This window comes from Oxyura jamaicensis, chromosome 21, assembly GCF_011077185.1.
Source record: "Oxyura jamaicensis isolate SHBP4307 breed ruddy duck chromosome 21, BPBGC_Ojam_1.0, whole genome shotgun sequence".
Taxonomy (NCBI): Eukaryota; Metazoa; Chordata; class Aves; order Anseriformes; family Anatidae; genus Oxyura; species Oxyura jamaicensis.
In genome coordinates, this window is record NC_048913.1 from 7,389,056 (window position 1) to 7,402,319 (window position 13,264).

At 58.4% G+C, this 13,264-nt stretch overlaps 2 protein-coding genes across 3 annotated transcripts; one reads left to right on the forward strand and one right to left on the reverse strand.

The window, feature by feature from the left end:
- The first annotated feature begins 6 nt into the window (after positions 1 to 6).
- On the forward strand, positions 7 to 6,479 carry RCC2 (regulator of chromosome condensation 2). The gene is made up of 11 exons (XM_035344691.1): positions 7 to 933; positions 1,016 to 1,159; positions 1,282 to 1,413; positions 1,508 to 1,596; positions 2,041 to 2,155; positions 2,400 to 2,566; positions 3,576 to 3,756; positions 3,889 to 3,994; positions 4,104 to 4,176; positions 4,317 to 4,394; positions 4,688 to 6,479. The coding sequence occupies exons 1-11, from the start codon at positions 681 to 683 to the stop codon at positions 4,790 to 4,792; spliced, it is 1,443 nt and encodes a 480-aa protein (XP_035200582.1). The 5' UTR covers positions 7 to 680; the 3' UTR covers positions 4,793 to 6,479.
- Positions 1,804 to 12,857, reverse strand: LOC118177199 (protein-arginine deiminase type-3-like). 2 transcript variants are annotated; one of them, XM_035344690.1, is made up of 17 exons: positions 12,479 to 12,857; positions 10,949 to 11,129; positions 10,806 to 10,878; positions 10,668 to 10,729; positions 10,475 to 10,592; positions 10,263 to 10,388; positions 9,804 to 9,982; positions 9,616 to 9,719; positions 9,428 to 9,539; positions 9,234 to 9,341; positions 8,750 to 8,898; positions 8,527 to 8,671; positions 8,342 to 8,435; positions 8,166 to 8,245; positions 7,739 to 7,867; positions 7,385 to 7,643; positions 1,804 to 1,819 (listed from the first exon to the last, which is right to left on the reverse strand). In XM_035344690.1, exons 1-16 carry the CDS (start codon positions 12,568 to 12,570, stop codon positions 7,410 to 7,412), a joined length of 1,986 nt encoding a protein of 661 aa, XP_035200581.1. In that variant the 5' UTR covers positions 12,571 to 12,857; the 3' UTR covers positions 1,804 to 1,819; positions 7,385 to 7,409. The 2 variants fall into 2 exon arrangements, with proteins under 2 accessions (XP_035200581.1, XP_035200580.1); XM_035344689.1 differs by lacking the exon at positions 1,804 to 1,819 and having other exon boundaries at positions 7,245 to 7,643; positions 12,479 to 12,856.
- Between the last annotated feature and the right edge of the window lie 407 nt (positions 12,858 to 13,264).

The following is a 13,264-nucleotide window of genomic DNA, read 5'->3' on the forward strand; positions in this document are numbered from 1 at the left end:
GGGGGGGGCCTTCCTAGGACCCCCCCTCCGGCTGCACAGCCTGAGGTGCGTTCACCCCCCCGCATCCAGCCGTCTGTCCGTCCCCGCGCCCTGCGCCTTTCCTGCCGTTTGTAGCTCCCTCTAACTCCGTTTGCTGCAAAAAGCAGAAATTGCACAAATTGGTGCGAGACCGGCGCCGGGTGGGTTGAGCCTTCAGCCACGCTCATTTTCTCGTTCCTTTCGCAGCCCTGCGTATTTTCCTTCCCGCCCCGTGCATGGGGAGGCCAGCTGGCAGCAGCTTTTTATTTTTTATTTTTTATTTTTTGCAAAAATAATCCACTTTTTTTCTGCGCTGAACCTGGAAGGTTAACCCTTTGCCCCCTGTGCCGTGCACACAGCTCATGCTGCACGTGCTCTCCTCTCGGCGGCTTTGCCTAGTGTCGCGGCATCCTTTTAGATGGAGAAAAAAAAAAACCATAATTACTAATTAACCAGCACTGGGCGTTGTGCAGATCCCTGCTCCTTCCTGCAAAGAGCAAAACCCCACGTTTCAGACCCATTTGTCAAGGAGGGGGAGCCAAAAAAGGGGAGCGTTTTGCTTCTGTTCCCCTACGGGGGTGCAGCGCTGTGCGGTGTACGGCGGGGGCGTTAATGGCAAATGGCAAAAAATCCCCCTCGCCCCCCTGCCGCTTAGCTCAGAAATGCAGTTTTGGTTGCGAGCTTGGATGCAAAATCAGGAACGAATGGGAGAGCACCTGCGGGCTGGGGTGTTCGGTGGCCTTGCCCTACCCCGCATGCAAAAAAAATCCCCGCGAGATCGAGGTGGCTGCGGGGAGGCTGACCAATTCTCCCCGTTGCAGAAACTCGAGGGCTCCAAGTGCCGAGGGCAGCTCCTGATCTTCGGAGCCACCAACTGGGACTTGATCGGCCGCAAAGAAGTGCCTAAGCAGCAAGGTGAGCGAAGCGTGCGCAGCCCCGCAGCTGGCGCAGAGCAGCCCCCGCGCAATGCCCTCACCTCCTGCCTTTCTCCCACCAGCTGCGTATCGGAACCTGGGCCAGAATCTCTGGGGGCCGCACCGCTATGGGTGTCTCTCAGGTATTCAGGTGCGGAGCGTGGTGTCGGGACCCTGCGCGGCTCACAGCCTCCTCATCACCACCGAGGGCAAGCTCTGGAGCTGGGGTGAGCGAAGCCCCCCCCCCCCCCCCAAAAAAAAAAAAGCCACGATGCAAAACCTGGCGGTGCCACGCCGGGGGGCTTCGTCCTCCCGGTGTGCAGCCCCCAAAACCGCTCGTTCTCACCAGGTCGCAACGAGAAGGGGCAGCTGGGCCACGGGGACACCAAGCGCGTGGAAGCCCCCAAGCTCATCGAGGTGCTGGGCAGCGAGGCCATCGTGCTGGCAGCGTGCGGCCGGAACCACACGCTGGCTCTCACCGGTACGGGAGGAGTTCCCGCTTCCTGCAAAATGCCCCAAAACGGCCGCGTTTTCCCCTAATTTTGTTTTTTTTTTCCCCTCTTCGTGGCTCGCAGAGAGTGGCTCCGTGTTCGCCTTTGGGGAGAATAAAATGGGGCAGCTGGGGCTTGGCAACCAAACGGATGCTGTTCCAAGCCCTACACAGGTAAATCCACTCCTCTCGACGCTTTCCCCTTTTTTTGAGGGGTGAAAAACACCACATTTGTGGTTTTTCGTTGAAAAAGCCCCTGGCACAGCCCTAACCCCTGTAGGGTGCAAGGGCATTCCTAGTGAAGGTGCAGCTGGCTTTGAAATTGGGTGGACAAAGCACAACATGGAAAAAAAACCTTTTTCAAAAATTTGATAGGAATGTTGAAGGATTTGGGGGTCTCCCCATGCCCACCAGCCCAAACCTCTACCCTGGGGGTTGTCTGGTTCCCTTTTTTAGGTGAAAACCTGGGGTTTTAGGTCCGGATCTTCCTGGAGGTGAGAACGGGTGGCCAAAGAAAAGAAGCTGGGGTGGGGGTGAGCTCCCGGAGACGTTTCCTCCCGCAGGAAATCCAGCTTTTTGCCTTTTTCTTGACTTTCTATCCCCTTTCTGCTTCTGCAGATCATGTACAACGGGCAGCCCATCACCAAAATGGCCTGCGGGGCCGAATTCAGCATGATCATGGACTGCAAAGGAAACCTCTACTCCTTTGGGTGCCCCGAGTATGGGCAGCTGGGTACGGTAATATTTTGGGGCCCTTTTTTAAAGGTTTGAGCTGTGCGGGGGGGGGGGGGGTTCCCTGCCTCCCTTCTCCCGTCTGTGAAACGGAGCTGGTGCGGCAGCAAAGCGTGACCTGCGCCGTGCCGCTCCCCTGTGACGCCCGCAGAACTCAACCCCAAAGTGGGGCGCAAACCCAAAAATGGAAAGGGTTTGCAGGCGGAGAGGGGACGGCTTTGTAACGCGGTTGCCCCCCCGCACAGGGCACAACTCGGATGGGAAGTTCATCGCCCGCGCGCAGCGGATCGAGTACGACTGCGAGCTGGTGCCGCGCCGCGTGGCCATCTTCATCGAGAAGACCAAAGATGGGCAGATCCTGCCCGTCCCCAACGTGGTGGTGCGGGACGTGGCGTGCGGGGCCAACCACACGGTGAGCAGTCAGAAGCAGGATCCTGCGGGGTTTCGCACCGAGGGCTTTGCTGTTCATCTCCGCATCCTTTTTTTTTTTTTTTTTTTTTTTTTGCGAATTTGTTACTGCGGCCAAAAAAAAATCCATCCCTTTCCGCCGTTTCCCCCTGCTTCGGTTTGTCTTACTGTGGCCAAGCCCCTGCCTGTGGCTTTTTTGAGCAGGGAGGTGTGCACAAGGGCCGGGGTGCCAGTCGAAGCTTCAGGCCTCTGTACCCGCACATCCCCTGAGCAAACCCAGCTGAGCCCTGCAGTTGCCCACCCTTACGCTTTGCAGCATGCATTTAGGGGTAGCAAGGCTGCGGTGTGCTTCCGAGGACAAAATGTTTGCGGCACGCATTTACGGACGGGGACCTGCAGGGTGCATTTACAGACACATGTTTGCAGCCTGCGTTTAAGGAGAAGTTCTCTCACCGTGCATTTAAGGATAAAGGTTTGCAGCACGCGCTTAAGGATGAGGATTTGCAGCGTTCGTTACTGGGCACGGATTTGCAGCGTGCACTTAGGAGGAAATGCAGTGCGCATTTAAGGACAGATCGTTACAGCAGGCATTTAAGGATAGAGGTTCGCAGGGCGCATTTAAAAGGATAAATATTTGCAGCATGCATTTACGGGCAGAGATTCACAGGGCGCATTTAAGGGGGAGTACCTGCAGCATGCATTTATGGGTAGAGATCCGTGACGTTCACCTAAGGACGGATTTGCAGGGTGAGTTAGGAGGAAAGACTCGTGGCAGGCATTCCGGGACAGCTTTGCAGCGTGCATCCAAGGATGGAGAATTCACAGCGGGCGGTCAAGAATAAATAGGTGCAGCGTGAGCAGGCTCACACTCCTGCAGGATGTATTTAAGGACAGTGTGTTTCAGGATGATGCCTGCTGCGGTGCGCGCTGCAGCGCGTGCAGTCGCTGTGGCTGCTGCAGCTTTCCCTGCAGCGAGCTGCCCGGCTCACCACGGGTGTCCCTTCTGTCCCCAGCTCGTCCTGGACTCGCAGAAGCGTGTTTTCTCCTGGGGCTTCGGCGGCTACGGGCGGCTGGGCCACGCGGAGCAGAAGGACGAGATGGTGCCGCGGCTGGTCAAGCTCTTCGACTTCCCGGGCCGCGGGGCAGCGCAGATCTACGCCGGCTACACCTGCTCCTTCGCCGTCAGTGAAACGGGTGGGTGGCACACCCCGAGCCCCGAATTTTGGCTTATTCAAGCAAATCTGCCGTTATTTTACATCGCCATGGGGATGCTCGAGGCAGGGGGGGTGGGGGCATGGACCTGATGTGTGTTTTCGGGGCTTGCAGGCGGCTTGTTTTTCTGGGGCGCCACCAACACCTCCCGCGAGTCCACCATGTACCCCAAAGCCGTGCAGGATCTGTGCGGCTGGAAGATCCGCAGCCTGGCTTGTGGGTGAGTGGTGGACCCCCCCCCCAAATCTTCTTTTCCTGGTGTTTGGCGTGCTGGGAGGAGGGGGGGTGATGGCTGGGGCCGGGGGTCACCGCCTTGCACCCCGCTGTAGGAAGAGCAGCATCATCGTGGCGGCCGATGAGAGCACCATCAGCTGGGGGCCATCTCCCACCTTCGGAGAGCTGGTAAGGACTGAGCGGCACCCAGCCATCCAGCACCCACATTTACCCATCCCTCCCCCCAAATCATTTGGTGCAGGGGCTCTGGGTGTTGTGTGTGCCCCCCCCAAGGCTGATTATTTAGGGGTCGTGCTTGCGTTTCGCAGGGCTACGGGGACCACAAGCCCAAGTCGTCGACGGCTGCCCAAGAGGTGAAGACCTTGGATGGGATCTACACGGAGCAGGTGAGCAGGGACCCGTGCACCCTTGGGTTCTTCCCACCCATGGGAGGCTGTCACCCTTCAGATATTGTCACCCTCAGGTGGCCAAACCGTGGCATAGTGCCACCCTTGGGTTGTTCCCACCCGTGTAATGCTCCCAACTGCTGCCACCCACGCGATGCTGCCACCCATGCGATGCTGCCACCCATGGGATGCTCCCACCCATGGGAAGCTCCTCAACCATGGCCCCGTATAAAGGAACGGGGTTCCAAGGCAGCAGAAAATGCTTTTACCTAATTTTCCCCTTCTGCCCCCAGGTGGCCATGGGCTATGCCCACTCGCTGGTGATCGCCCGTGACGAGAGCGATGCCGAGAAGGAGAAGCTGCGCAAGCTGCCCGAGTACAACCCCCGCACCCTCTGAGGGGCCGGGGGGCAGCCGAGCCGCCCGCCCCGGTTTTCCAAGCGATCCGCGGTTTTAACTACCTGTTCTCCTACAATTTCCAAAGCGTTGGGTTTTTCCCTCACCACCACGGCCAAGACCTTCCCCCGTGGCTGTTTGAGTTCCCATCCCAACCCTAGCAGGACCTTTTGGCACATCCAGGCTTTTTCGTTGTTGTTTTGTTGGTTTTATTTTTTTAATTTTTTTTTCCCATTTTTCTGCTGTTTCGCACAGAAAGGAAGGTGCCGGGTTCGCCTGAACAGGTGTCCATTTTTTTTTACTATTATTTTTCCTTTTCCTAGCCACAAATTTCCCCACAAGCACCCAGTTGCGGGCTCAGAGCGAAACTCAAGCAAAACACCGCAAAATGCCTTTTTTTTCCCCGCAGCGTTGCATTTTTTTGGCATTTCCCCCAAGCAGCCTCCACTTCGGGCGCTGTAACGCTGCGGTTCTGACCCCCAGCATCCCTTTTTCCCAGGGGGATTTGGGGACAAGCCTGTTGTCCCTCGCTCTCGGGGGACAAAGCGGGTCCTCTCCCCAGCCCTGCATCCTTTGGGGGCTGGATGCCCCCAAGCCGCCTGCCCCCCGCTTTCGCGCCCCCCAAGCCCCCCCCGCTGCCCATCCCAGGGCGATCTCAGGTATGAAGAGCGGGCCCTGAAGCGTCGTGCAAGCTTTTTCCTTTTTTTTTTTTTCTTTTTTTGTTAATTATTATTATTTTTATTATTATTATTGTTTCCACCGCCTGGTATCTGCCAAAAGCCCCTCCTCAGGCAACGCTGTGCACTGTGCTGGAGAAACGAGGTGCCTTTATACGCAGAGCCCGGCTCTGCCTCCACAAAACCCAAGGGTGATTTTTTTTTTATTATTTTATTTTATTTTTTAGTTTTTAGGGTTTATTTTGATTTTGTTTTTAATTCCTTTCCGCTCTCCCTGGCAGGTTGCTGGCGGTGCGCCGCGTGGCCCTGCGGGGAATTTTGCAGTACTTTATGGAAAAAAAGAAAAAAAAAAAAAGAATTAAAAGGGGGTTCTTTATGTTTGCTTTGGGGGTTATTTTGGGGGTTGTTTTGGTGTGTTAGAGTCAAAACGTCCAGGACCGGGAGAGCAGCAGGGTGGAGAAGTTGGATATTTTGTTTTCTTGAGCAATATTAGCATGTGCTGCAAGCACCCAGCCCTTCCCAAAGTGGGTGGTGAGGAGGTGGGTGCATGCAGCACCCCACAACGGGGCTTTTCTAGCCTTATCCCCCGTTTTTTTTCTACCTGCAATGAATATTTCAGGGTCGTCACCATCAGCTGCCTACCCCAAATGGGCACGAGGGGATGCTGTGACCCTGTCATGATAGGGGGGGGAAAAAACAGCAAAAACCCACTTTCACCTCCAAAAGCAATTTGGGCTCGTCCTGCTTTTACACAAAACGTTTGAGGCTCGAATCGATGCTCCTGGTAATGCTCTCCCCCATGAGCCGCCGTGTCCTGGCAGCGGGCGAGCGAAGGAGGAGGCTGGAAGAATAAAATAATAATAAACCACGAGGCTCTCGGAGCAACGTTCCTTTTAGGTGAGACGACAGGTTCCTGGTTTTAGTGCTGTAATTGTCTTCTTCATGTTTTTTTTTTTTTTTTTTATATATATATTTCTTGGAGTAAATGTTTAAATAAACAACGTCATTGTGTACGCCCCTTGGCTCCGCTCCTCGGCCCCGATGCGCACCCCGAACGTTAGGCGGGGAGCAGGGAGTGCAGCCTGCCGAAGCACCGCTGCATACCCCGTCCTGGCATCTCCCCACCTTTACCCTGCCCCCTTTTCCTTTTTTTTTTTAACCAGAATGGGGATGCTCAATGCAGCACGGGCCCTGCCCCACGCCAAAAGCAAATCCGCAGCCGTTAGAGGGCACCGTCCTGCTGCAGACACGGCCCTGGGCGCCAGAGCCGCTCCCCGCTATCGCCCTGGGATTTCGCAGGCAGACAGCAGCGCGTGCACGTGTGTCTGTGTGGTTCTGTGCCTGCATTCATTTTGGGGCATGCGTTTCTCTGTGTGCATGTGTGTTTGTCCACGCGTGTGTTTTTGCCTGTGCTCTTGTCCACGCACGCATCTGTGCGGTTTTTTTTCCTTGCCCACGTGGGTGCTTGTGTGCATGCGTTTTGTGTGCGTGTGTTAAGCATTCATACTTTGGGTGCGTTCGTGCTTATTTTTTGAGCCTGCACGCCTATTTTTGTGCGTGCGTGTATGGGGACGTTTTTGCACACAGGCTCATGCCTTTTCCCACATGCATCACCGCAGCAGGACTGCATCATCCCACCGAAGTCTCTTCCCCGCACCCTTTAGATGTGTCTTTAATTCCTGTGCCGGGAGAGCAATGCCAACGTCCCGTCACCAGCCCACAGCATCGTGCCAAGAGCACCACAAAAATCAATAAAATCACCCCGTTTGCAGCAAATCTTCAAGCCTGAGCGCCCAGGAAGAGGCAGGAAGCTGGGAGCAAGCCGCAGCCCTGGTTTATTTCCAACTAGAACCTGGGGGGCCACCGCTGCTGAAGGCACTTGCAGGCATGGGGAGAAGGATTTGGGGGGGGGAAAAACAAAAAGGAGGAAAGCCAAGGGTGGCTCAGAGCACCATGCGCCACCACTTGAAGGCGAAGGGCTTGCGGCGGACGTTGGTGCCGCAGTGCACCTCTCCGGAGAGGACGTGGTAGGAGAAGTAGTCGTTGATGAAGGCGCAGGAGAGCCCCAGGGGCTCGAGCAGCGCCCGCACGCGCTCCTCCAGGCAGCACTGCCCGGCCACCAGTGGCCCGAAGGGTTTGGGGATGCCCAGGTGCCTGCCCAGCACCAGCATGTTCACCTGCGGACGGACGGACGGACGCCAGCGTGCAGCCCTAAATTCACAGCGAGCCCCCCCCCCAAGCCCCCCAACCCATCCCTGCAGCTCCTTGTTACCATGTCAGGGAAAAACGCGTGGGCGCGGGCTTGCTCATCGCCTTGGAAGAGCTGGGGGATGTCGATGATGTCCTGCTCGGCCAGCCCCAGCTCCCGCTTGAGGATGTCCCGGTTCCAGCTGATGCAGTTCTGCCAGGGACAGAGGGTGACGAGGGGCTCGGGGGGCGATGGGGGGCTCGGGGGGCCGGGGAGGGGGAGTGAGGGGTAGATGGGGAGAGAGGGAGGGGTGGGGGAGTGGGGGGACGGGGACGGGGTTGGGGATGGAGACAGGGAGAGGAAGAGATGGGCGGACGGAAGGATGGGGAGGTGGGGAGGTGGGCAGAGGGATAAGGAGATGGGGAGATGGACAGGGAGGTGGATGGGGAAAAGAGGGACAGCGGGGCAGCCAGGGAGGGGCGCAGAGCATCTCCCCGCTCCCCTTCCTCACCTGCACGTAGCTGTTGAATTTCCGGAGCCCTTCGTTAGCCAGGATCTCGTTGATGGTTGGCTTGGGCACCGCCTGCAGTCCTGCAGCACAGAGGGGGAGCAGTTTCTCACCCCATGCTGGGAGGACACGGGGGGGAGGAGGGGGGGGGGGCGGGCGGGGTCCCCCAGCATCCCTACCCTGAAACATCGCTGCCTCCCCAAAACCCTGCTCCTGCTTCTCCTTGAAGAGCTGGTAGCAGGCGCTGGGGCTGGCCAGGAGCAGCCGAAAACCCTGGGGATGGAGAAGGAGTGATTTGGGGGGGGGGGGGACAGCAGTGTGATGGCCTCACCCTACAAAACGCACCCCGACAAGGGCTGCCTACCTTCCGATCAGGAGCGGGGATGAAGCTGAGGAACTCATCGACGTGCCCGACGTGGAGCCAGTCGGAGTAGAGCTCCACGGGCGCCTGCACCCGCTGCGCCACGAGGAAATCCCGCACGGCCCTGGCCATCCGCCGGCCGCCAAACCTTGGGGGGGAGGTGACAGCCCCAGGGTGAGGGGCACCCCTCGGTGGCAGGCCCCCAAAAACCCGGCCAGCCCCTCACCTGGGGAAGCTGCTGCCGATGAGGATGCGGCCCAGCGGGTACTCCTTGCCCCCCACCGTCACCGGCGGGCTGACCTCCAGGTTGCCGAAGGAGTCGAGGCTGGAGGCATCCTTCAGCGCGTCCCGAGCCACGTAGCCGAAATCAGGGCCCTCGGAGGGGGGAGAAGCAAGGATGACTTTAAAAGCCCTTCTCAGGGCTGCCAGAACCCCCAAGCACAACAGCCCTAATCCTCTAAACATCAGCTAATCCTCTTCCCACAAGCGCAAAACTAGAGATGTATCCATTAGAGAGGCACAGATTCATCAGGGTTGGAAAAGACCTTCAAGACCATCGCAGCCCACCATCAACCTGACCTACTGAGTCCCACCACTAAACCACGGTCCTTAGTGATTTATCATCATCATCGTCATCTTGCAGACTGCCTCAGTGCAGCGAAACACCTCGCTAGGAAGGTAGGTGGACGGAGAACACGCCCCGTGGGTACCAGGATGCTCTTGATGGGGAAATCCTTCAGCCCTAGGTCCCGGGGAGAGTCGAAGACCACAGGGAACGTCTTATGGGGGGCTTGCACATAGCCAAATTCAACCTCATCCTGTGGAGGCAGCAGAGAAGAGGGGGGAGCCCCGTGGAGCTGCAGGGCTGCACCCCGGGGGGGTCTCAGCCCCCTCGGGCACCCACCTGGATCCAGCGGTCGTTGCGGTTCTCCGGCAGCGGGCAGATGGTCACGGGGCACTTGGCTTCCTCGGCCAAGGCGCTGATGGCTGCCACGAAGTCCTCGTTGTCCTCCACACTGGGGAGCGAAGCGGCAGAGAGCTGGGGATGCGGTGGAGCCGGGCAGGAGGCGGCCACCGCGTGCCACCACCTACCTGCACACGAAGACCTCCAGCGGCGCCAGGGTGTTGGGCGTCATGATCCAAGGAGCCACGCGGAAAACCACCGTGTCCGTGAAGATCGGTATCTCCAGCAAGCCCTGCAAGGATTGGGGGGGGACACACGAGGATGGGACATCGCTCCCCCCTGTATGTGTAAAACCCAGCCCGATTTACGGCGTTACCTTCTCGGGGCTCTCCAGCAGCGTGACGTGGAAGGACACCAGCCCTGGAAAGCCGGCGTCGGGGAAGGAGAGCCCTTCCACGAAGAAGATGCTCTCCTCCTGGTGCCGGCTGGGCTTCACGGCGTAGGCGAGCTTCTCGCCCCCCAGCACATGCTTGTACTCCTCCAGCGAGACGCTGTCTGCAGACACAAGCCGTGCCCCTGAGCGCCCAGCCTCGACCCGCAGGGTTTCACCTCTGTTTCTTCGCTTAAAGCCCCGCGACAGAGGCAGCTCGCCCCATGGCCACTGCGCCGGGCATCGGGCATGCACGTGGAGCCTTGCGGTGAGCACACCACCATCCAGCACCCTCACCAAAAGCCACCCCCTGGCATGCGATTGAGAGGTGTCTGCTCTCGTTTTACCCCCACCCCATTACCACGGGGGTCCACGGTGCCCCCCCGCCCTGGTGCCGGCACTCACTGCCGCCGTAGAAAACGCCGACTTTGTCAGCCTGGCCGAAATCCACGTGGAGGACCAGGCGGTGGCCGGTGAAGATGGTGCGGGGACCACGCGTCCGCAGCACCATCTGCGACATGTCCTTCAGGTCTAGGGTGACAGCGAGGACAAGTTGGGGAGGAAAGTCATGGAAAGCAAGGAGAAGCAGAAAAAGCGAGCCGGGGGTGCGGCGGTACCCTCGTAGGAGCGCACGGTGGTGTCGCTGTTATCCATCACCCGGCTCTTGGGGTCGTCGCGGTCACAGTTGACCAGCAGGATGGCGCCGTGCCCATCGGGACCCCACGTCCATGTGGCCTGGGGACAGCAAAGAGGGGCTGAGGACACCGTCAGGGGCGGCGATGGGGTCGGGGGCTGCGGTCCCCACATTACCTTGTCCATCAGCGTCCTGCCCACCGACCCGCTGCGGCTGGTGTCGGCGTCCAGTGAGACGTCTGCGGGGACAGGGATGCTCATCGGGGCGGGCGCCGCAGTGGCACCGCGTTTTAGGGACAAAGCGGCCCAACTTACCCACGCAGGTGAGGTACAGCATGGCTCTGCCCACCGGCACCCCGCTGGCTTCCCCAAAATAGGAAATCCTGACCTGCAACACAGCCGGCGAGCTCAGCGTCACCCAGAGAGGGGCCAGATCCTCCTGGACGGCCGGCACCAACCTTTTCATCGCCGACGTCCTTGCTGAGCGCCTCCATGGTCAGCAGCACCTCGGTGCTGGCGGCCAGGGGCCAGCGGCAGACGCTGGAGGGCAGCTTCACGCTCTGCGTCTCGTGCACCACGTAGACCTTCACGCCCGGCGTCCCCTGCACGTGGAAGGCAACGGCATCTCTGGGTGCCGACCTGGGGGGGGGGGAGCGCAGCAGTGAGAGCCACGGGGGTGCTCTGGGCACTGCTGCAGCGATACAGTGCTAGGGGTGCAGGTGCAATTGCAGCAAACGCTGCGCAATGCAAAGAACCTCGCAGTGTGCAGCAAATCCGGCAGCGTGTGCTTGCAACGAATCCTGCAAAATGCAACGACTCCTACGGCATTTAACCAAAGCCGGCAGTGCCCGGCTGTGACAAATCCTGCCATATCCAATTGCAACAAGCGCTGCAAACTGCAGCGGGTCCTGCAGAATCCAACCGTGACGAGCGCTGCCATATTCAACTGCAACAAATCCTGCAATATGCAAGAGCAGCAAATGCTGCAGCGTTCAGCTGTGTCAAATCCTGCCAAATGCCACAAGATTCATTTGTATTCAACTGCAACAGAAGCTCAGAGCATTATTATTATTATTATTTTTGCATGGGGTGTCCCAAACCCTTGCATTTTGCCCCGCAGCAGCAGATACGTCCCCGTCAGAGCGCAGCAGAGCCATGGCAGTTGCAAGAACCGAGATGGGGCCGGAGGGAAGTGCCGGCGGCCAGGCAGGCTGCAGCCTGCATCGCTCGCGCCAGTGCAGAGGACATGGCCGGGGCAGGATCCATCCGCAGGGACCTGCTGAGGCGCTGTGAGGAGGGGGGAGAAGGCCCCCTCCTGCTGCTGCTGGTGCCCATGGGTCAGCAACCGTGTTTTGGGCAGCGCGGAGATGCACGAAGCAGTAGAAAAAGCAGAACCGAACCAAGTTGGAAAACAAACAAACCAAAAAAAAAAAAAAGCAAAACTTGCTGCTGGAAAGAACTTGAAGCTGGGCTGGGGCCAGCAAAGCTGGTAAAATACACGGATGGCTGGAGGTAACGCCCCGGTAAGCAGCGCCTCCACGGTTTAACTCTCTGGACTCCCTGGAACAGGGGAATAATTCTACTTCACCCCGGTCGGAGGACGCAGGAGCCCCTGGCATGGGATGCTCAAGCGAGGAAGAGAAGTGCAGCCGGATGCACCACCTGGAGCTCCCTGGGGGTTTTTGCACCCAAAAGCTCTTTCTCCTTGGTGTTTGCAAACTCCTCCCGTGCATCCCGAGCCCTGTGCAGCCGCCACGGGCACTGGTGGGTGCCATCCCTTCCGACAGCGAGCACCAGCGGGCGCGATCCTTCAGATGCTGAGACCCCCCTGGGGAGCCCACCCGGCGCAGCAGCATTGCCTCTCTCGGCTCAGCTCATCCACCCACCACTATTTTCACCCTCTCCTCACCTAATCCAGCCTTTAATTCCTCCAGGAGGAAGGGGAAAAATAAGCCGAAAGCCGGTTTTTGGACAGCCTGGCCACTTACCCCAGCACGTCCAGGGAGAGCTCGGTGCCCAGCACGCAGACGGTGCTGGTGGGGCGCTGGGTGCAGAGGTGGACACGGCGCTGCTGGGCCATGCCGGCGGCACCGGGCACCCTTGGGTGCTGTGACGGGTGGCACGAGGGGATTATAAAGCCTGGCCGCGGGGAGGGGATTAACCAAAGCCTGGCCTGATCCCACCTCTGGGCTGTCAGCTGGGTGCGCACTGCCGAGCTTTCCGGCGACAAAGCATGAATCAGCGGCAGGGGAACGCACCCCGAGAACGCCCCCGGCCTCTGCTTTCTCCCAAACGGTGCTTTTTTCCCCCAACATAACAAAGAAACGCTGCCACCCTGGAGAACCCCACGCCGTAAAATATTCAGTGCGACACCAGAGCTGAGCTGGTGGCGTGCCAGCACAGGGCTCAGAGGGGTTTTATTTCCCGGTGCCGCTGCGACACGCTCCTCCCAGGGCTCCTCGCACAGACAACAATGCAAGGTTTTATTTTCCCAGCTGGGAAAAAATAAATAAAATAAAATAAAATAAAATAAAATAAAAGGAAAAGAAAAAAGAAAAAGAAAAAAAAAAAAACTGCTTTAATGTTTCTTTTTTTGGGTGCAACCTCGGCGCTTTGCCCATCCAGTGCACGGGATGGCAGCCGGGACGTCACCTGCATGAGGGACAGCAAAACCCGCTGCAGTTTGGCCTGTCTTTGTTTTAATTAAAATCCTCTCTGGGGCGTAGGAGAGGCCTTTGTTGATGCACCTGTCCCCCTCCAACTCACAGCATTGT

Bases quoted from the DNA above. Each gene is read 5' to 3' on its own strand.
- RCC2 (XM_035344691.1), top strand. From the start codon at position 681: ATGCAGTTTTGGTTGCGAGCTTGGATGCAAAATCAGGAACGAATGGGA. The intron at 1,597-2,040 runs GTAAATCCACTC...CTGCTTCTGCAG, and splicing joins CTGTTCCAAGCCCTACACAG to ATCATGTACAACGGGCAGCC. The intron at 2,156-2,399 runs GTACGGTAATAT...CCCCCCGCACAG, and splicing joins CCCCGAGTATGGGCAGCTGG to GGCACAACTCGGATGGGAAG.
- LOC118177199 (XM_035344690.1), bottom strand. From the start codon at position 12,570: ATGGCCCAGCAGCGCCGTGTCCACCTCTGCACCCAGCGCCCCACCAGC. The intron at 10,879-10,948 runs GTTGGTGCCGGC...GCTGTGTTGCAG, and splicing joins AGGACGTCGGCGATGAAAAG to GTCAGGATTTCCTATTTTGG. The intron at 9,983-10,262 runs GTGAGTGCCGGC...TTGTGTCTGCAG, and splicing joins CGGCGTTTTCTACGGCGGCA to ACAGCGTCTCGCTGGAGGAG.